The sequence below is a fragment of the Scaptodrosophila lebanonensis genome, unplaced genomic scaffold, assembly GCF_003285725.1.
Source record: "Scaptodrosophila lebanonensis strain 11010-0011.00,11010-0021.00 unplaced genomic scaffold, SlebRS2 tig00000024-arrow-pilon, whole genome shotgun sequence".
NCBI lineage: Eukaryota > Metazoa > Arthropoda > Insecta > Diptera > Drosophilidae > Scaptodrosophila > Scaptodrosophila lebanonensis.
Window position 1 is genome coordinate 19791223 of NW_022060538.1, and position 20767 is coordinate 19811989.

Sequence of the window (20767 nt, forward strand, 5' to 3'; positions counted from 1 at the left end):
AATTTGAAATTTCATATATACTGTTTTCTGAGTTCACAAATCACTCATTTAAAAACTCTTCGGAATTCACAAATCACAACTTTGCAAATATGATATTCTTAACAGTTCTTTCTTACTTTTTGATTCACCCGCAAGGACATTTTAGTTCAATTGAAATAATGCATTTATTAGCTTGTGAACTAAATCAGTCAATTCATTCATTCATCCGATCTTTAAATTCACTCGCCTAAGGGCTCTACTATCATTGAAAAATCCTTGCAATTTTCAAAGACTAAAACTTTTTATTGTGTTTTGATAATAGAGAACAGCTGTTTGCTGCGCAAAGTGAACCACTTCAAATGAACTTATGGTGAACTAAACGTTCCAGCTCTAAAACAATTGAAATCATCCAATTTTACCTACATATTTACACAACTACGATTTATTGCGCTGCGTTGCAAAGTAAAAAACCCAACCCTCTTCTCGTTCAAATATACACACACATATATACGTAGTATACATATGTATGTATGTGTATTTATGTAAGTTAGCCCAAAAATGACAAAACGATCTCTCGAAAATGTGAAAATTGTAGGGGACTGTTGAATACCTGAAGTTGCCAAACGAATTAGGCGTATTGTTCTGAATCATCATTTTATAAAAATTGTTTAATTACGTTTCATTAAGTTTACTCATAGTTTGTATTTTAAAAATGTATATCACGTTTACTTCATTTGTATATTTGCTATTTGGCTACCAGCAGCCAGGCATACCAAAGTACCGTTTCTCTCTCTCTCTCCGCAGAGGCTTGCCAACAAGTGAGGGAGATATTGAGAGGGCTTTGGCTTCTTCGTATGAGTTCTTCTTTGCAGTGCTGGCAATGCCTTAACATTCACAAATCATGCATGCCGTTACTATTTATGTATGTATGTATGTATATAGCTACTATCATTACCAATTATGTTGCTGGCAAGCGAAAACATTTGAAATGAAACAATAAGCGATGCTAAGAAAGCAAATTAATTTGATTTATGCACGTTTGCTCTGTTTTGTTGCTTTTCTCTCTATTTGATATTGCATTAATCTTTCAATTTCAGGCAAATTACTATTTAATTATGCATTAATTTGTACATCAAAAGCTTAAACTATAAAGACAATTAAAGTGAGTGCGTGTGTGTGTGTGTATTGCTGTTGGTGTGTTGTGTCTGTAAAAATAAAAATAAAAGGCGTACGTCTTGCATTCATTTCTGCTTATTATACACAAGGTGATGATTTTTAGTTTTATTTCGACAATTTTTGCTTTTAATTTTACGTTTTTTCTTATTTTTTTATACAACAAAATTAAATAGATTACAAAAAGAAGTTAGAAGAAGTGGCTTTTTAAATACTTAGATGCATAAAAAAATTTACGAAATAGCTACAATGTTTTATAACAATATGCTGTTTGTTTGCTTCATTTTAAATAGGTATGCAAATTTGTTGGGCACACAGGATGCGGCTGGCTTCTGGTCCTTCAGTGTGTGTGTGTGTGTGTGTGTGTGTCTTTGCGATGGTGTGTGTGTGGTCTCCAAAAGCCGCCTGAGAAGAGGCAGCAACGCGTTTTATGGCGCACTTAGAAGGTTTTAAAGTTAAAGCGTTTTGTTGCTGTGCTTAGTTGTGTGTGTGTGTGTGTGTGTTTGTTTGTTATTCTACGGTCACACATGCAAATAGTTTACACACACATTTTTACTATTATACCAGCAGACTTTGAAAAGTAAGCCCCAAAAGGTTTCTTGTAGCACATATGTAGGTATAATTTTAGTGCGGATTGTTTGCCTGTCTGACCATAGTGTGTGTGTGCGTGTGTGTGAAGTACAAAAATAAAATGTATAAATGTTCGATTTAGTTTGGAAAGAGTTTACATATGCACTTCTCCTACATATATACATACACACATATACACATATATGTGTAGCTATATGCAGTCTGTGTATATAAATCAACTTCATTATCATATCCGTATCATTATCCATTATCCATTACTCATCAAATATACATCACAATCAAAGTGTACGCTTTAATTAATAATAGTTACGAGTTGTTGCTTCTATTTTCTGCATCGTTCGTACGTTTTGTTTTCTCTTCTCTTTTATTACATATTATTATAATTATTATTAGCATTATAATTATTATATTTAGATATACATGCTTCTTCTTTTGCTTTTAATTATTTTGTTGTTGTTGTTGTTGCTTCAAGTTAACTTAGATTATAGAATTCTTTATATTATTTGTAAACATTAAGTGTAATCATAAATCAACAAAAAATAAAATACAAATTACAAAGTAAAATTACATCATGCATCAAATTGTTTAAAAAAATTAAATTAATTGAAACAATAAATGTTGCTGTTCCTTTTTTGTATTGTTTAATGCTATTGTTGTTAGGTGTTGTTGCTGTAGTGGCTGTGTTGTCGTTGTATCCGGGGTTTGTATGGGCTTTACGTCTAAATTTGTTGCTGCATTCCGTTAAAATTTTAATAAATAAAAAATGTTTATTGCTGTTGTTGTAGGTATTGTTGCTGTTGCTGGTTGTTGCTGTTGCTGCTGTTGTTGGTGATGTTGTTGTTGCTGTGATTACATTGTGGTTTCAGCTCATTTTCACGCGTTTCCTTGGTGGTCCAATTGGTGGGATTTGTTGTGTTGCGAGCGCACGAAATGCCTCCGCTATCAGATGTGAATGTGTTGTGATCATATTTTGCCATCCAGAGGTTTCCATCACATCGGTGGCATGACTGTACATAGAAAATGACAATATATTAGTTAGAAATCAGTAACATCTCGTTTATTATTTATTTATACTCACGTATTTATGAAATCTATTGTTTGTGCTTTCAATTGATCCGCACTGTGGAGATCGGCTAATATTAATGTTTCGGCTGCTGTTTCTACAGAGAGATTGACGCACAGCGCCTCCTCGCACATCACTTTCAGCTTTTCGAGTGCATACTGTAAATAGATGTAGAAGTTAATTAATTAAATGACTAAGTAATAAAGAAATATCTTCCAAATTCTAACAAAAAATGTGAAATTGAAATTGTGGATGTTTTCAATTTCCAACACCTAATAAGTTATTCGGATTATATTAGATGCTGGTGTTCATACATGCAAACATTGAATGTGGTTCTATGATCACGACTCTAAAACAAATATCTTTCTCCTACAGTCTCTGAGATTCAACGGTTCATACATGCAAACATTGACTGAAGTTTTCATGTTTTTTATTCTCGTATATAACTTACCTTATCCGCAGCCGCTAGGAGATCATCAGCCATTTTTTCTAAATTTGGCGCTTTGCCCGTATATATGAATCGTAGCATTTCTTTAAGAACCTCATGATCCACATCGGTTATGGCGACACGATTCAACTTACGCTCCTCCATTTCATGCTCAAACATGGCGGCAAAAACATCACTGCGCGCTATTTAATGATAAGTACATCAGTTAGTTATAGAACATCAATAAAGTTGAGGGGGAAACTTACCCGCCAGTATGGCTTTGTGCGCCTGAAACTCGCGGCCGCCCACTGAGAGCGTTACATCGCTGAATTTCTCATTGTCAAATAGATTGCCAAGATCTTCAGATAATTTACATTCGGGCACCTTAAACTGTACGATGTTCGATTGTCCAGAGATGTTCACACTGTCCGCGACAACGCTAACCTCACAAAATATGGTCAGCTTATCTTCGGGCAGCAGACCGTTCGCTTCGTCCAATAGGAAATCGCGACGAATAAACTTCTTAAAGCCCCAATCTTTGCCCTGCACGAAACGATAAGCTCTGTGGGATAATGGAGAAATCGTATTAAGCATCAATAAGATCTTAAGTGTTGAAGGGCGAAAGGCACTTACCGCTGGGATTCCATTGCTTTGGTTTCCTCACGTTTTGCATTCAGTATTGAAAATTTGAACTTGGCTCTGACTTCTGATTTATTACAGGAAACTAACAGTAAATATAATGATAAGTAATCCTTACTCTCCTCATCAAGTCCTTTTGGATTAACCCGTAAACACCTGAAAGCGAAAGCAATGTAGATCGACTTAGTGATTGCTTTTAAAATATTAAGAAAGTCTTACTTACCATTTCAGTTTGTCATTAGCACCGGCTGAGAATGTGGAAGATTTGAGCACTTCACCCATTTCTTCCCGGCAAAAACTAAAGTTATTTATGGTCCACATATAACTAAATTTAACCACTTTAACCTGCAAGCAAATAAAAGGTGAAAGATTTAGATTAGGAGGGCAAGCCATGTGAAATAATATTACGTTCATAACACTTTAGGTGGGAATTGGAATGTTTTCTTTTAGGGCTGAAAAAGGCAGGTACGCCTACTTGTTAGATTTACTAGCAAAAGGTTTCTAAAATGGTAAGCTAGTGTTACAACTCTGGAATAATGTTATATTCTTGATTCATAATGCATTAGAGGAGATTTCTGCAAGTTGGCGGATTTGATAATACCCCAAAATTTGAGACGATTTAATGTAGATTAGTATCTCATCAGCTGAGTCTGTAGGGATAGGCTAAGTCCTTAACAGCGAGTTATTTAAAGTGAAATATGTTCGATGAATTCAAATCTTTATCTATTCCGATTAATGAATGAAAATTGAGGCAATTTAAGATGCATTGGTAGGGACTAAAAGGGAAGTACTTAGTCGTTAACAGCGAGTTATTCAATAGGAGGAATATGTTCGATGAATTCAAATCTTTACCTATTCCGATTAATGATTGTAATTTGAGGCGATTTAAGACGGATTGGTAGGGACTAAAAGGGAAAGACTAAAGCACCACAAGTTGGTATTGAAAGTAGAAAATGTTGTATAAAATAAAAGCCGATAGATTCAATCGGGGAATTGAAATCACCCTTTAAATATATTTTCGTATTTACAGGAATCACAGCTTAAATATTTTTGAACATTGTAACTGTTTTTACAGCAATATCGCTATTCCAGCAAACCAGCGACTTGCAGGGATAGTTTTAGTGCAGATTCAAATGTGGCCCTTAATCCTGTAATATTTGTGGCTGGCATATTGCCAACAAGTGGCTCAAATGCCCTGTTGTGGCTGACAACGGAAATGCATTTTCCTCTGCCACAGAAATGGACTCGGTTTACGAAATTGAAATTCGAGCAGCTGCGACGGACGCAGCAAATCCATAGGAATGCAGAGAAGGTAGACGACAACGAATGGTGTTTACATGTCGCCGCTGTCTTGAAACTTAATCCTTTGCGGGATTTAGTTTGCCAATATAGTATGTGTGTGTGTGTGTGTGTGGCTTACCTGTGTGTAACACCAATTCTCAGCAACTGGCGTATTAACTTCCGGCAAGGGCGGCGAGGGTACACGACTGACCGCCATCGTGCTACTGGATGCGTGCAGGTTCGAGGTGACTCTAGCTGTTTGGCTTGCCTGACATTCGTTAACCGGCAATCTGCAAAAAAATAAATGCAAAAGGAAACCACATAATTAGTTTTAAATAAATGTTTGCTTAACATATCTAAATATATCTAAATAGTAGCTGTATAAATGATTATAATAGCAGCAGAGTCGTGTTTTTACCTCGGCTCTTGTATCAAGTCCATGATGCTGCGTTCAAATTCGACTTTGACGAAATTGCTATCGGAATTCGAATGTCTTGCCAATAAGTTGAGCAATTTCAAAAGCAGAGAGTTCTCCAGCTTGCCGTTAGTTGAACAAATAGTAGACACAAATAATTAAAGTCAAAGGCAAAAGCTTTAAACACAGAAAGTCACACAAATAAAATTATGCAAAATGCAACTCAAATGTTCTGTAACGCTGACACTGAGGACGATGAGACGAGACACAAACGCACGGACGACACAAAACGGAATGCGCCAAAAATTGCAGCGTGCATTATGTGAGGGAGTGTGGAAACCGTTAGGCGACAATATGTGAGAGTGCAAATTGATGATCAATTGAGCGAACAAGTGTGAGTGGATTGCGGAAGCTTTTCCACCAATTTGGTTGAACGATCAACTCTTTCTCTCTCTCTCTCTCTCTGGTTCTGTTAAAGTTAAAGCTGAGATTGGACAGCAGCAGCAGCAGCAATGTAAAGGACAACCGTCGCGCGAGAGTGCCAAATGAAAACTGTGGCTTAGACAAGCGAAAAGTGCGCTGCTGACCAAGACAGCAGCGGCGACTGCGCTGCAGGATGCGACACAGCAAGGATACGGCATGCACATATACACACGTTTAGAGATTTGAAAGACGACAGCAAACAATGGACCAAAATGTAACCTAGAGTGGAAAATTGACAAACAAAAGATGAGACGAGCTAGCGAGGAGGATCAGCAACAACAAAAACAACACTAATGGGTTTATGTGTGTGCGTTGGTTACCGCTTGCCCAGGTTTTTGTGTCGGAGTTGTGAGCAGGCGCAGATGCAGATGCAACTCACTGACATGGCCTTTTGTTCGTCACCGCGGCAGGAAGAACGGAAAAGCGGCGCACACACATATCTTTTTGTAAAACTCGGAAAATATACAAGGCTACAACAACAGCAAGCGCTGGCAACAATTACTATAATAGACCAACCAAGCTCAGATTTTTCAAGGTGTTGCGAGATTTTCTACATTGCTGGTACTGTTGTTGTTGTTGTTGTTATGCTTGCTGCTGTGCTCTCTGCTTGAATGTGCACATCAAGCTGTACCTAAAGGACCTTCAATGTGTGTATGTGTGTGAGAAAGAGAGCGCGTGCGTGTGTAAAAGGTTGACGTGCATTTCGTCAAGGTGAACAAACTGTAAACCAGCAACTGCAACAACAACAACGCACAAAGGCAACGTCAATCATGCGTCGGTGGCGAGGGCAACTCGTACCTTGTTCTCTCATCGTTCCATGCGCCAACAACAAATTGCTTTTAGTCAATTTTAGTGAGTGTGTTTTAATGTTAATGACTTCGATTTGGCATTGAGCAGCAACGGCTAACGGCACGCACACTTGAACACCTGACTGTTAATACTGTTTGTCTCTCCCTCTCTGTTTTTTCTTCTCTCTTCGCTTGTTCACTCCCACCCACTAAGCGAGTGCTTATGCTCTTAATGACAATTTCAAGCTTTGAAGGGCCAACCGTTTGGTATGACATTGAAAATGTCTCTATTTGTGTGTGTGTGTGTGTGTGTGTGTGTGTGTGTGTATAGATGGCGCCCAATAGTCGAGGGCAACGGAGGTGGGCAGCAATAGAAGAGCAACTTAAAAGCTGTAACTGAAGCGCTTTTCAGCTTAGAGCTAAACTAAGATTAATGAGCGGACACTGGCCTAGGAAGCTGAAACGGCAGAACACCCAGCGCGAGCGCGCAATGACTCAGCACAGTGGGTCTGGTCTGCTTATTAGAGTGAGCCTTGAACGCGCAATCCAATGACTGTCGGATTGTGACTAATGTAATGGGCGGTAGTTAAAGTTTGAGACAAGGACAGACAGCAGCATGTTATGTTCTTGAATTGTTGCTGGTAATTAGAAGGTTGGTAGGTGTTCAATTATGTGTTTATAAGGCAAAGCTACACAATTCTATAGAAACACATCAGTATTGTTTGTTTGTAAAAATAAAAGAATGCCCAATAAATGTCCATAAATATAACTTTAACAAATTTTGTTTCAGATAATGAGAATTCGTCAACTGTTTTAGTATAATTCATTATTACGATTTAACAACTACATTACACAAAAATAAACTAAGGGAGCAGTTTAATAATTCGGCGTCTACTTATTCTAGTTTAATTTGACAAAATAATATAGTTTTTAAATTTTGTTCATAAATAATATAAAACCATTAAAAATGTGTCAACATTAAGTGTCGATCATTCGAAATATTTAATCATAAAAACACTCTACTTTTGTTCTTAGGAATTTCTTTTTAAGGACCAGCCTAATGCTGCGCTCTTCTGTTGCGACTGCGCAGGAAGCCGATGCCAGCTGAGAAGAGTGCATTTCGTTACGTTCGGGGCTCATCTGTCTATGCTCGCGCTGAACGATCTCTTTGGCGATGTGCAAACAATGCGAGACAGACAAATGCGCAGCTACAAGAAAAACAAAAACAACAAACTGTGTGTATGTGTAAGAGTGGGCTGTTAAGAAAGAAAAAAAGAAAAGGTGCAGTGATGTGGACAGCTAGAAAAACGGCGACCACAGTGAGAATGCAATGACAAAGCACGCGCTAGAAAATCTATAAAAATCCGCTTAGTGTCAAGCGACAAAATATGTATGTATGTAGGTGGGGAGAGGCGGCTAACGACGACTGTCAGCTGGCGAGAAAAGCGCGCGCGCCAAAATGAAAAACTATTTTCATACATCAAATGCAATAAAAAGAAAAACTTATATAATTTTGTGGAAGAGGGCGCCGCTTGGACGCTTTCCACACTTCCACTTCCGACAATATTTCATTAGCATTTTAATGAAATTTGCTAAACAAAAGAAGAAAAACAAAATCGACTGCCAAAAACAACAACAAACGTATGCCGAATGTCGACAACAAAAGGCAATAATAAAAATGGTGAAAATTTTCATTTTTACAACAAATTATCGCATGAGTTTTCACTTGCATGAGATTGTCTTTGTTGTCGTTGTTGTCGTTGTTGTTTTATTGGTGAAAACGCCAACAATTTTTGACGCCAGCAGCAGGGGCAGCAACAACAACAACATGCTCCTTTCACTCGCTTAACGCGGCACAGTCGTCAACAAAAACAACAATAACAATGAAAATTGCGCGCTTGAAGTGAAAAACGTTTGAGCAAAAGGAAACGCTTTTCTTTTACATAAATGCGGCGGCTCGCTGTCGATGCAAAGATAAAAATTGTACAACAAAACGCGAAGACGCCAGAGAAGCAGGAGAAGAAGACACTGCGAAGTCGACGGCCACCGACGGCAATTTAATTTAAATAATGTGAACTTTCATGCCAATGAAAATGATTTCAAAAAAGAGAAACTCGTCACTTCTCACTTCCGGTACAAATGCAGCAGCAGCAGCAGCAGCACAGCAGCAACAACAACAACAACACCCACCCACCAAAGACGCTCGATCGCTCGCCTGCTCTCATGCAACACAATTTCACTCGCCTCTGCCGCACAGTCATCGCCATATGTTTGTGGCCATGTCGACAGTTTTTGACACGCATATTAATTTAAAAACTCCCACGCTCAAGTTTTTACAGTCTGTCTGTCCATCTGCCCGTCTGTTTGTCTATCCGTGTGTGTTGTTGTCCGTTTCTTTTTTCGCGCCGTTTGTTTTGTCGTTTTGTCTTTCACCGAAAACGGCAAATTCGATTCGTTGCGTCCATTTGCTTGCCTGTTGCCTTTTATCGCTTTTGCGTGAAGTGCTGGGCTGGGGAGTGCGGAGCGGAGGAGAAAGCTCGCTCTTCTGCACTTTTGCTTGCAGTTTTCGTGAAAGTCGCGCTACGCTTTTGTTGTTGTTGTTATATAAATTGTATTTAAGTAGAGTAGTGAAATTCGCGTATTTTTTCTGTCTGTATACATTTATTTGCGCCCATTGGGTTTTATTTAACAAATTTGCTAATTTGGGGAAAAATAAAGAAGAATTTGTGTAACATAAGAAACGTGGGATTTTATGAGTCTAAGCTTAACTAACTTTATTATTGCGGAGCACATTTATGCTAATTATAGGTTTTTTAAAACTTATAAAAAATGTGTTAAGAGACTTGATGAACCAATTTTGTTAACGTTTGAAAAATCTTTGCGTTATGAAAAAGCCAAGCTTTGGTGTTGGTGAGATTCTGAACAAAAACAAACATTAGAAGGCAGTCAAGGCGATTATATAGAAGTTCTACCGAAGGGTTTTTGTAAATTAGTAAAACGAAAGCATAAGAAAGGATGTTTGTAATATAGAATATATATACGATTTGATAAGCGGCAATAGTTTATTAAAAAATTTATACTAAACCGGTTTGAAGAAAAATAATAGAACAACATATTAATTTCTAATATCTGGGGTTTATAGAAGTTGTTCTGACGTCACTTTGTCAAACACTTCAATGCTGTTAAAAAGCTTCGCACCCAAACATTTGTCAACACTAAACTGGCAATAGTAACCAATTCGACACGCACATGCGTACGCAAACGTTAACCGAAAGCGTGTCACAACAACAACAGTAATATTAATATTAGTAAGCAGTAATAGCTTAGCAGCTGCCATGTCCTATTTTCCACGCATAATGCTGTTAATTTTTACATAACTGCTGTTTGAAATGCTATTGAAAACAAAGTTAAAACTACAACTAATACAACAATCCACAACAAGAGTGGCAACAAAATGAACCGCAAATTTGTTATTGCAACATAAATGAAAGTTTGGTTTTTTTGATTTTGGCTAAAGAGCTAAAGGCAATCATGAAGGGATTACGTAAACTGCAAGGAAATAAGTAAATGAAATGCAACAGCTGTGTGTCTATTTATGTGGCGCGCAGTGTAGTTGCAGGCGTAGGCGGTGCTGCAACAACAAAAATTTCACCCGACCAACTTACAAACAAAAAACGAAACGAGACCAGCACGTTGTTTAAAGTAGTTGTTGCTGCTTTCGCATTAGTTCGTTTTATGGTTGTTGTTGTTTGGCAACAAACTTACGAGTGGAGCGCGCTCTTTTATGTAATCGCGCAGCTTCAAACAACAAACGGCAACGTGCGCCAAGTCGAGCTTATACATACACACACACACACACCAACTCACTCATAAACTTGTTTGTGACGTCGCGCATGTGCTCAATTTGACTGTCTCTCTCTCTCTCTCTCCCTCTCTCTCTCAGCAATTGCACTCTCGCGCATGCGCTCTTTTAACAGCACGTTGTATTTTAGCGCGTGGCTAACAGCATACGCTGCTTATTATTGTTGTTATTGTTTTTGTTGTAATTGGCTCTTGAGGTTTTCACAAGCAATAAAGTTTGGTGCGTCGATCATTATCAACATTATAAAGATGATTATCACAAATGAAATCAATAAATTAATAAACATGTTGTGCCCAATTTTCACACTGTGCTGGCCAAACGTTTTGGGCCAAACTGACTGCTAATGTTGTTGTTGTTGTTGTTGGTAGTGCTGCTGCTTGTTTGCATTTTGCCGCTTTTACCATTTCTCTGCACTTTCTAAACAAATTGTGCGACGAACGAGCGTACAATATGCGTATGAAAAAACGAAAGATAGAAACGACTACAAGAAATTGGCTTTCATGCGTTTTCACATTTTGTTTTTGTCGTGCTTTCTTTTCTGTCGTCGCGTCGTCGTTTTTTCCTTTATCTCATTGTTGTAGCATTTGAGTGAGGGTCTTGGATTTCTACTGCTTTTTCTTTGTTGCAGATGTTGCTGTTGTTGTTGGTGCTGCTTGAATTTGTATTTGGCTTAAGAGATCGTTGCTTCTACTTTTATTGGCTTCGAAATTTTCGTGTTTACTTTGCTCGATTTCTAAGAGATTTGTTCTAAATAAAATGTGGGTTGAGTGAAAGAGGCGGTTGGTTTTGTTGCTGGTCGCTCTTACTCTTTTATTTGTTTGCACACAGCACACACAGTTTATGATTATTGGGTGAAAGAAATGCCCGCATTTAACAAAGTGAAAACTGTAACTTTATAATTTCAATATGCTGACAACTCTACCGACTCGCCTCTTCAGTGTTTTGTGCATTGGGAGTGCAGGCAACCCAAAAACCACTCACATGCCATTAATATGACACACATCGGTCAACAGCAGCACAGTGGCAACAAAATTGCTAGAGACGGGCAGCTGTTGACAACGCATTGGCAACAATGTTTACAGCAACATCAATGAGCGACAATGTTAATTAATTTAATTTGCCATCTCGTGTGCGCATTTTAATTTGAATTTTTGAAAGTTTACAAGGTGCTCAACAAATACACACACATTTTACATATGTACAAAAAAAAAAAACCAACAATAAATTGGTTATATTAATATATAAGAAATGGAAAGTTATTGCAGCAATAACAACAAAGACCAATGACTCCCAGTCGTGTGTGTACGTATTGCAAATTTTTATTACAGCTTCGCATATAAAAGTGTGGCGAAGATGTTTCGAAAAAAAGAATTCGAAAGGTACGCGTTACTCAGTGGGGGGCAATTTATTATTATTTGTATTTTTCTTTATCTAGTTGGGGATTTGTGTGATTAGAAAAAGAGGGGAGTTGGCAAATCTAGCTAAATCTAGCTAAAGTGATATTCGAATAAAATTGAGTAAAGCTTAAAGTTTTGAATAAATTACAATAATTATAATTATTTGTAGCTGCAAAATTTAATCAATCTCATCAATGTTGCAATTTGGATAAACATAAATTCGTGATAATTAGTACTTTTATATTTAAACATTGTTGCGAATTAACGAATTCAGCATTATTGTTGCTGCAATATTTCATTTAAGCTCATCAATGTTGCAATTTGGAGCCTAAACTATAGCTATAGTTGTTGCCATGATTGTTGCAATTTCGAAAGTTGAAAAGGTGTCAACCAGCACCAACAATGCAAAGTAAAAGCGCCCCAAAGCAGCAAATGGATTGATTAATTTTGTGGTTTAGCCTGTCCATTACATAAGCAACATAACTATTCACTGCTGGCAACATGCGATGACTGTTGCTGTTAATGTTGCTCTGTGCTGCTGTTCGTTCGGCCCTTTCAGACGTGCAGCGAAGCAAACTTCCGTCGCACAAAAACGACAACAGCAAACAAAAGGAGAGCAAAAACCGTGGCCAAGCAAGCCAGCACGCCAGCCAGCGCATAAATAATACAAGAACACCAAAAGCAGCAACAACAACAGGATTGTATGGACAGGCAAATATATGAGCAATTGCAAAGCGCCCATTGTGGTGGCACAGTGGTGTGAGCACATATTTCTAGATAAGTACTATCGATAGTGAAGACAACCAACGATAGTGAAGATTTTATCGATAGAACCATCGCTGGCTTAGTACTGATATTGCAAAAGGTTCGTGAATCCAAAATATATTCAAAATCAGTCGTTACTTTCTAAGACCTCCTTTGGGCCGCCCCCAAGTTCTTTAAGAACATTTGTCTTTAGCTGAAACGGCGTTAATGTTGTGCAGCGAAATTTTATACCCTTCTAAGGGTTAAAAGGGTAAACCAGTCTGTGTTCTTTGGCAATTTAATTTACATTTCATTTTTAATGGAAAGCCGGCCCTAGTTTTTAGCAATTCTTTATTTCTTTAAATAATCTTTATAGGACTTATCAAATAAAAATGCGAAAAGTAAAAGGACAAGTTTAATTCTTGTTACCCTGAGAAATTCTATGGCTCAATAGATAAAAAATATAATTTATTGATTGGAGGAATACATATGAACGTTTTTTCAGGGTTGCTGTAATCAGCAGCGGCCTCGTTAAGTTAAGCCTGTAAGCCTGTACTGACAAGGAAAGGGTGAGCAGCTCGGAGCTATTGAAGAACTTTGAAGCTTGTCGAGCCATTTAAAATAATGTGGTGTTTCCCTGTTTTCTTAATCATTAGAGTGAGCTTTAAAGAACAATTTGAATTTTCTTGTAAATCTACACAACTGCATAAAATTAAATAAAACTTAATCTAGCTTTGTTGTCGTTTCCTATTTGCATTTAAGGGATTTACCATGAACGAATTTCTGTGCAGATTATTTGCTTGTCTCACCCATGCTTGCAGTTTCGTACCACTGTGTAGCGCTCATATGGAAATGGAAACGTCGCCGTCAGCCAACCGACGCGTGTACGGCCATTCTGATAAAGAGCGTTCCGTGAGTCAGGCCGCAGACGATGCCGGACAAAGGTTCGCAAATGCATATATTGGGAATATAAATATATAATATACTTTTTTTTTTGGACTATCAGCAGCAACAGCGGGCATATTGAGAGGCCAACAGACTCAGGCCCAGACTCGCCGCGCCACGCCACAGCACGAACGAAGGCCAATTAAGTGAAAATGAGGAGCAACAAGTGCAAGAGTCGCATTATTGAAATGCAAAGAACAAGAAGAAGAAGAAGAGGAGAAAGAAAGCAAATTACTAGCACATGGCCAAGAATGATAATAAAAAAAATATAGTATATATGTGTGTATACATATAGTATTTATATAGCCATGTGCTCAATTTTTTATTGGACAATGCCAAACGACTGCGACTGCCCCATAAGTGACCCCGACCGAGCGGGTTGTCATTGCTGAGAAGAAAGTTTCAAAAGAGTTTCGGTTCGGTTCTGTTCGGTTGGGCTGGGTTGGGAGTGCGGCATGTTTGTTGACCCACAAACTTGGCCGAAAGCGTCGCTACACCCACACACTCCAGCAAACAAATAAACAAACAAACACACAGCATTTGCGCAATTAATTAACTGAAATGATTGACGCATCAGCATAAAATCTTTTGTGTTTTTATTTTCTCGCTTTTGTTTACAAACTTTTTGAGGTTAACTCGGCGCCCACTTTTGAGCTGCTGGGCTCACTTTTAGTTTTATTTTCATTTCAATTTTTTTTTTTTTTTTGGTCACATACACAACGATATGTGCACGTTATACACCCGCACATACATATGTATAGTGGGGGACCCATTTAATTACTCAAGTTTTGTTTACGGCATCGCTTTTCATGCCCACTTATTTATTTACCTTTTCCCTGTTTTCTGTATGCTAAGCATGAAATTTATGTTATGGTTCAGTGGTTCAAAGTGTTGCTAGGCGGTGCTGTGGGGCTGGTGGTGCAGGTGGTGCTTAATCGGTCAACAAATCATCAACTGGCAATTACACACACACACAGTCACACCAACTACTGAAAACCAATTACTTACGCAAGTAAGGTCATCTATAAAAACCATCTAGGTTACGTCGAGGTTGGCAACTAAACTGGCACACACACACACGCACACCACCACACACACACACACACACACACACACACACACACACACACACACACAGTGTAGGGCACATTGAAACCATTCTAGTCATCGAAATGGAAACAACAGCCAGAAGATGTAAATACTTCAAACTTCAAACACTTCAAACTTTTTCAAGACAAGAACGTTTTCGGAAACACTTAGAAATAGATTTTCACAAACTAGGGATAATGCCTTCTAAAATGTGGACCAGCAATTCACGAAGTCTTACATCAAAACTGTTGAGGAAAGCGAGATTGAAGTGATGTCGAACTAACGATGTCACTACCGATAGTATCTATAATTATTGTCAATAGTTTCTTTAAAGATTTCGGGATTACTACTATATATAAACAAATCTAGATTTTCCGCCAGAATAACTAATAATTGTAATTGATTGTAACTTCACTTAAATTCGTTTGTTCCTATATAAGAAGTCAAGTAAAGCAGTCCTGGACATAATAGCTCCCAATTCTTTTACAACGAAAAGCAATCTTTTTAAATTGTTTAAATAAACGTAAGCCAAAGATTTATCAAGTTTTCCAAGTTGAATATTAATATAATATGTGTGTTATATATTGCAATATCTTTATCTGGATAGGAGTTGATGGGAAATTTCAAATACACTTCAATAATTTCTTCATTTAAAATGTACATCATTTAATTTGAAAAAGAGCAATGGGAGTATTTTCTACTTTTTGGTGAAATATAAACCTACACTCCCATACGTCGTGTTTAAAAACTATTAAATTATTTTTATTATTTTATTGTCAAATCACTTGTTGTGTAATAAAGCTCCATAGTTTCTTTTTCCAAGCGACTGAGGCATAACTATTTTTTTCTGGCGTTTTATAACTTTTATTCATAGTCTTTAGCTACAGTTAAGATATTTACCTTTTATCACAGAAATTTGCGGCGGCGTTACAAAATTCCTTAGAATTGGGGCATTTAACTAATAATACTAGGCACAGAGGAGATTGTTGCTGCTGTTGATTGTTGTTATTACTGTTGTTGCTGCTGCTGCTGCTATTGCTGTTGTTGTTGTTGCTGCTGCTGTGGTGGTGGTGATGATGTTGATGATGGGGCTGTTGTTGTTGGTAGCTGCTGTGGTGTTGCTGCTGCTGATGTTGTTGTTGTTGATGTTGTTGTTGTGCAGGATGCGCACAATTAAAGTGTTGCTGATGCAGCGGCGATTGTTGTTGCTGATAGTGAGGCAAACGCGGTGGCGAAGTTGACGATGACGATGATGATGACGACGACGAAGAAGATGAGCTCGAGGACGTTGAGGGGCTTGTTGTTGGATGTGGATGCTGTTGCTGATTGAGGTGCCGCCGTATGGACTGATTTATGCGATTTGTAATGGAATTGGTCAGAGCGGAATGATGACTATGCAGATGATGGGACGGCAGGTGGGACGACGAGGATGATGCTGATGACGTTGATGAGGAGGCACTGCTCGATGATGAGGAGGAGGATGCAGCCCCAAATAGGCGACTGGCTATAATGCTATTGTTGTTGTGGTTGTTAGTGTTGTTGCCGTTGTAGTGTGTGTTGCCCGCACAGGCGCTGCTGCAGTTGTTGCTGTTGCTACTGCTGTTGCTATTGGACGACGACAACGAGGAGGTGGAGGCGGCGTTTGAGGAACTTTGTGCGCGTGTTAAAATGTTTTGTAAATTGTTGCTGTTGCTATTGAATGCTGCCTGCAATATGTTGCTTGGCGTTGCCAAATGTTGCGCCAGTGTTGCTGTGCTACTTCTGCTGCTTGCTGCACTCGCTCCACTTTCGTAATTCAGGTGACCCAAATGTTGTTGCAAAACAGAAGGTGCTGTGACCGCCTGTTGTTGTTGTTGTTGCTGCTGTTGCGGTGGTGTTGGCGGCGGCGTGCTAACCACGTGTGGGTGTTGCGACGGCGACGTTGACGCTGACGTTGACGTTGACAGCGACGATCTGCGCAGCAATACTGGAGGCGTTGATATCAATTGTTGCAGGCGACTGCAATTGCTGCTGCTGCTGCTGCTTGCTGCAGTTTCTGTTGCCACAACGCTGGTGCTGGTGTTGCTGCCGCTGGTTCGTGCATTTAGTGCGGCAGCAACAACATTTTCATCGCCGCCTTGGCAGCAACAATTATCACTTTGTAGTTGCTGTTGCTGGTTCTCTTGTTGTTGTTGTTGTTGTTGCTGTTGTAGTGGTTGCTGCGACGGCGACGCCAACGGCAATTGCCCCAAATTTACATCGACATTCTCATTTTGATAGATTTCATGATAATTTCGCTTTTTCTTGATTTTCACATAAGGCTCAAACATTTTCCAATTGGTGGTTGGCCAATTTTCTTCTTTTCTTTGGTAGGTGTGTTTTCTTTTCTCTTATTTGCTTTCCTTTATTTTATAATTTATTTCAATTTGTATTCGTTGGATTCTTTTTTAGTATGTTTTGTTTTGTCAAGCTTTTATAAAATTTATTTGGCTTTTGGCTTTCAACTTTTTGCCTTCGCACACATTTACACTCAGACAATACACACACACACACAAACCCACACACACGCCCACAAAATGTGACACTGTGCTTGGCAAACGGGGCGTATAAACAATTTTGGCTCACAAACAGAATTTGTATTTGTGCATATTTAAGTGCTTGAATTTATATTAATCATTTTTTTATGTTAAAATTATTAAGCTGTTTAATTAACCGTTCAGCGCGACTGTATTTTCGCTTAATATTTTTTAAAATTTTTGATTGGCAAACTACTTGAATAAAAATTGGAAATATTCAAAAATCTTTTCTGGCTGCTGAGTTGCTGGTGTTGTCACACATTAACACACACGCACACACATTTATTTATATTATACAAAAAAGCTGCACGGCGTTTGTTGTTGTTACTGCTGCTTGCTTGCACTGCTTTTTGTTAGCTTTATTTCAGCGTTTATTTTTGGGGACTCGAACGAACCGCTTCGCTTGAAAGTTTGCGCAGAACTGAACGAAGCGTAGCCGACAACTGAGCAGTGAGCCAAGCAACGAAACGAATACAACTGACTACAACGACGGAGCTGACGTAGACGTTGCTGCTGCTGTAGCTGCTGCTGCTGAGTGAGCTGCGTTGGCCCGTTTTGAGTGCACAGTTTTGGTGTCGACGCTGGCAGCGCAGCCCGCAGCGTTTCAGTTTTCATTTTGTTTCTATTGAATAACAACCCGACTGAATACCGACTGCGGGTTTCACCATGTAATGTAGGCAGAGCGACGTCGACTTTGCTGCTAGCGGCAATGTGGCGAAACGTAAACGTACACAGACACGCACACACATAAAGTACTCATGCACACCTACACTTTCGTTTGGTAAGTGGCGGCCGCGTGCGCGCTTTGTGTGAGGTCGTCGCATGAGAAAGGAAGCGTTGCTCTCTGCTCAGAGCTCTGTCGACGACGACACTGAAATTAAACTGAGCGCAAGTGCAAAGAGCAAAGAGCTCATGGTGAGCAGAACTGCTAACAGTGAACATGTTTGTATACCCTTTGCGAAGGGTGTAAGTAATTCATTCGAATGGTTGTGTCGTGTAGAAGAAATCAATTACATATTTGCATTTATTTAAATATAATTGATTTCTTGTGGTACAAGTAACCTGAGTTATGGTAAATAATTTGCACACGAGGTTCTCAAAACCTAAATCATAATTTCTCATTTAAAATGCTTCCTTGGGCTTTTGTAAAATGACAAATTAAAATTCTGTGCAGTCGTCTCAGTTCTACAATTTGGAATGATCTTAAGCATAAAAATAAACAAATATTACTACTTTTTTAAGAATTTCATGAAGAATAAATGGCAATAACATTTCGAAGAGATATAGAGAGAGATCAGGAAGTGATTCATTGTTATAAGTATTATAAAAAGGTGACCAAATTCTCTGTTTCGGTAAGATTTTCGAATAAAATGGTGTAAGTGACAAACTCAATGAAGGGGTTTCAGGAATATATTCATATTGTAAAACTAAACAAAATTAAGATAGTTACTGTTCACATAAAATGATTTCATTTACTCCATCATAGTAAAAGCTCCATAGTCAAATCCTGAATATCGAAGCTCTATTCGTTCTAAAAATTTTGTATAGTGCATAATAGATTATCAAGGGCATGCCAGCTTCGGCGCGCTGAGGACTGTGTTTCCCCTTGTTTGGCCAGTCCGTCTGTTCAGACAGCAGAGCAGCTGATAATTTATCTACATGCTGGTGGTCGACCACCCGTCTCTCTGCCAGCCTAACCCGACCGTCCCGCATTCTCAGTGCGAGTGAGCAGTGAGTGTGTGTTGACAGGACGACTTGTGTCTGTGTGCGTTTCGATATGTGAAGTGGCGCGACCCAAGCGAACGAGGCCAAGCCAGGCCAGGCCAGGCGAGGGCACACTGTTCACTCACTCGCTGACCGCACAGCGGATAAATTGTAATCAGTTACAGTTAAATGCGAACGCACACACGCACATACTCATCCACACGGATATAGAAAAAGTCTATCAATTGAACAGTAGTTTAACATTTACTTCAAGCATGCCGCCGCCTTATGCATTTGCTCTTAGTTGTCTCTTATCTGGCACTCGATTTCGTTGCGCTTCCTACATTATTTCCATCTTTTTCTGCTGTTGCTTGCTCTCCCATTACATCAAAGTGTGCGCTGTTTTAGTTACAATTATGCCGACGACATTGCCTGCTCATATACATACATACATCGTATCTGTATCTTGTGGCTTGTTGAGGGTGGCTGACTGTCAACTCTATCGCATATGCATATACATAGTATATATATGTGTGTGTGTGTGTGTGCGTCTGTCTGTCTGTATTCAGCGCGGGGCGTTGTCGGCAACATATGTTGTCGTTGCCGTCGTCCTCGTATTCGTCAGTAGTTGCTGCTCTCTGGCAGTCAAGACTAGCGCAGGCCACCCAGTTGGCAACAGCCGGCACATTACTTCACACCCGCTCTTCCGCTCTCCACTTCGTTCCTTTCCTTCTGTTGCGCTGTCACGCCACTCAACAGAACTCATTCGTTTCATTTATGGCGCGCAAATTAGCATCCCATCCATCGTTTCTTGCATGTCCTTCGTTCGCTGCTAATGTCATAACGGTAGCATCCATTTCCCTGTGTTTCAAATGTGTTCGGCAGAAGGGCATTAATTTGTCTGATGGACTCGACTCATTTGATCACCATGACGGCGAGGCCATCGTCTCGGTGTGAAAATTGAACGGTACATTGAGACTGACTCGTGTTTACTTTGAAGTTGTGTTAAGAGGTGTTGAAAGCCGATGCTGAGAAACGTACTTTACGTTCAAATATGTCCAGAATTCGTTAATCTCTAAGCAAACACCAATTAACACATTAAGCTATGCTGCTTAAGGGCAAAGTTCTAAATTTCTTGAGCTACTTTGAAGTATTTGTAATAGGAATAACTGGGAACTAAATGAAATTGTAAACGCGAGCTATAGAGTCATGTTTCCATTGATACTGTATTATCTTTCTTTAGGAAGCCAAATAAATAATTAAGGAAATATGATTTTAGAACTCAAAAACATTTAATTTTTTAACCAACTTGTATGGCCATATTTTTAGACTAATTTATATAAATGATGCAGCGCCACAAATCTGTTATGAATAACAATAACAATTGTATTTAATAATGTTGTTTAACATAATTTGTTGACATTGAGATACCCTTATAGGGTTGATCGTCTGTACTAGAAACGCATAACGCCGACGAACGTGTAGTTCGTATTTTGTTTTCTACCAAATATGCCACCTATTTTGGCCAGTAAAGGCCATTTGCCGTTCACTGACCTCTACGGTTTAGAAAGAGACGAGGCGACGCGCGTCTAGCTTCCTGCACTTGCGGAAATACAATTTCAAGAACTGAAG

The 20767-nt window shown here is 38.9% G+C and overlaps 1 protein-coding gene across 3 annotated transcripts in view; it reads right to left on the bottom strand.

Moving 5' to 3' along the window:
* Window positions 1–1248: 1248 nt before the first annotated feature.
* Window positions 1249–20767, bottom strand: part of LOC115621649 (protein roadkill) — an 87624-nt gene continuing 68105 nt past the window's right edge. Inside the window, exons 1-8 of one of the 3 annotated variants that reach the window (XM_030515350.1) lie at window positions 15777–17194; window positions 5293–5443; window positions 4096–4217; window positions 3867–4028; window positions 3500–3795; window positions 3258–3436; window positions 2822–2964; window positions 1249–2750 (exon numbers count right to left, since the gene is read on the bottom strand). In XM_030515350.1, the coding sequence (XP_030371210.1) occupies window positions 2606–2750; window positions 2822–2964; window positions 3258–3436; window positions 3500–3795; window positions 3867–4028; window positions 4096–4217; window positions 5293–5443; window positions 15777–17185 (2607 nt within the window). In that variant the 5' untranslated portion in view covers window positions 17186–17194 and the 3' untranslated portion in view covers window positions 1249–2605. Of the gene's footprint in view, window positions 2751–2821; window positions 2965–3257; window positions 3437–3499; window positions 3796–3866; window positions 4029–4095; window positions 4218–5292; window positions 5444–5571; window positions 5878–15776; window positions 17195–20767 lie in introns of those variants that run through there. The other 2 variants (XM_030515351.1, XM_030515352.1) reach the window with 2 other exon arrangements.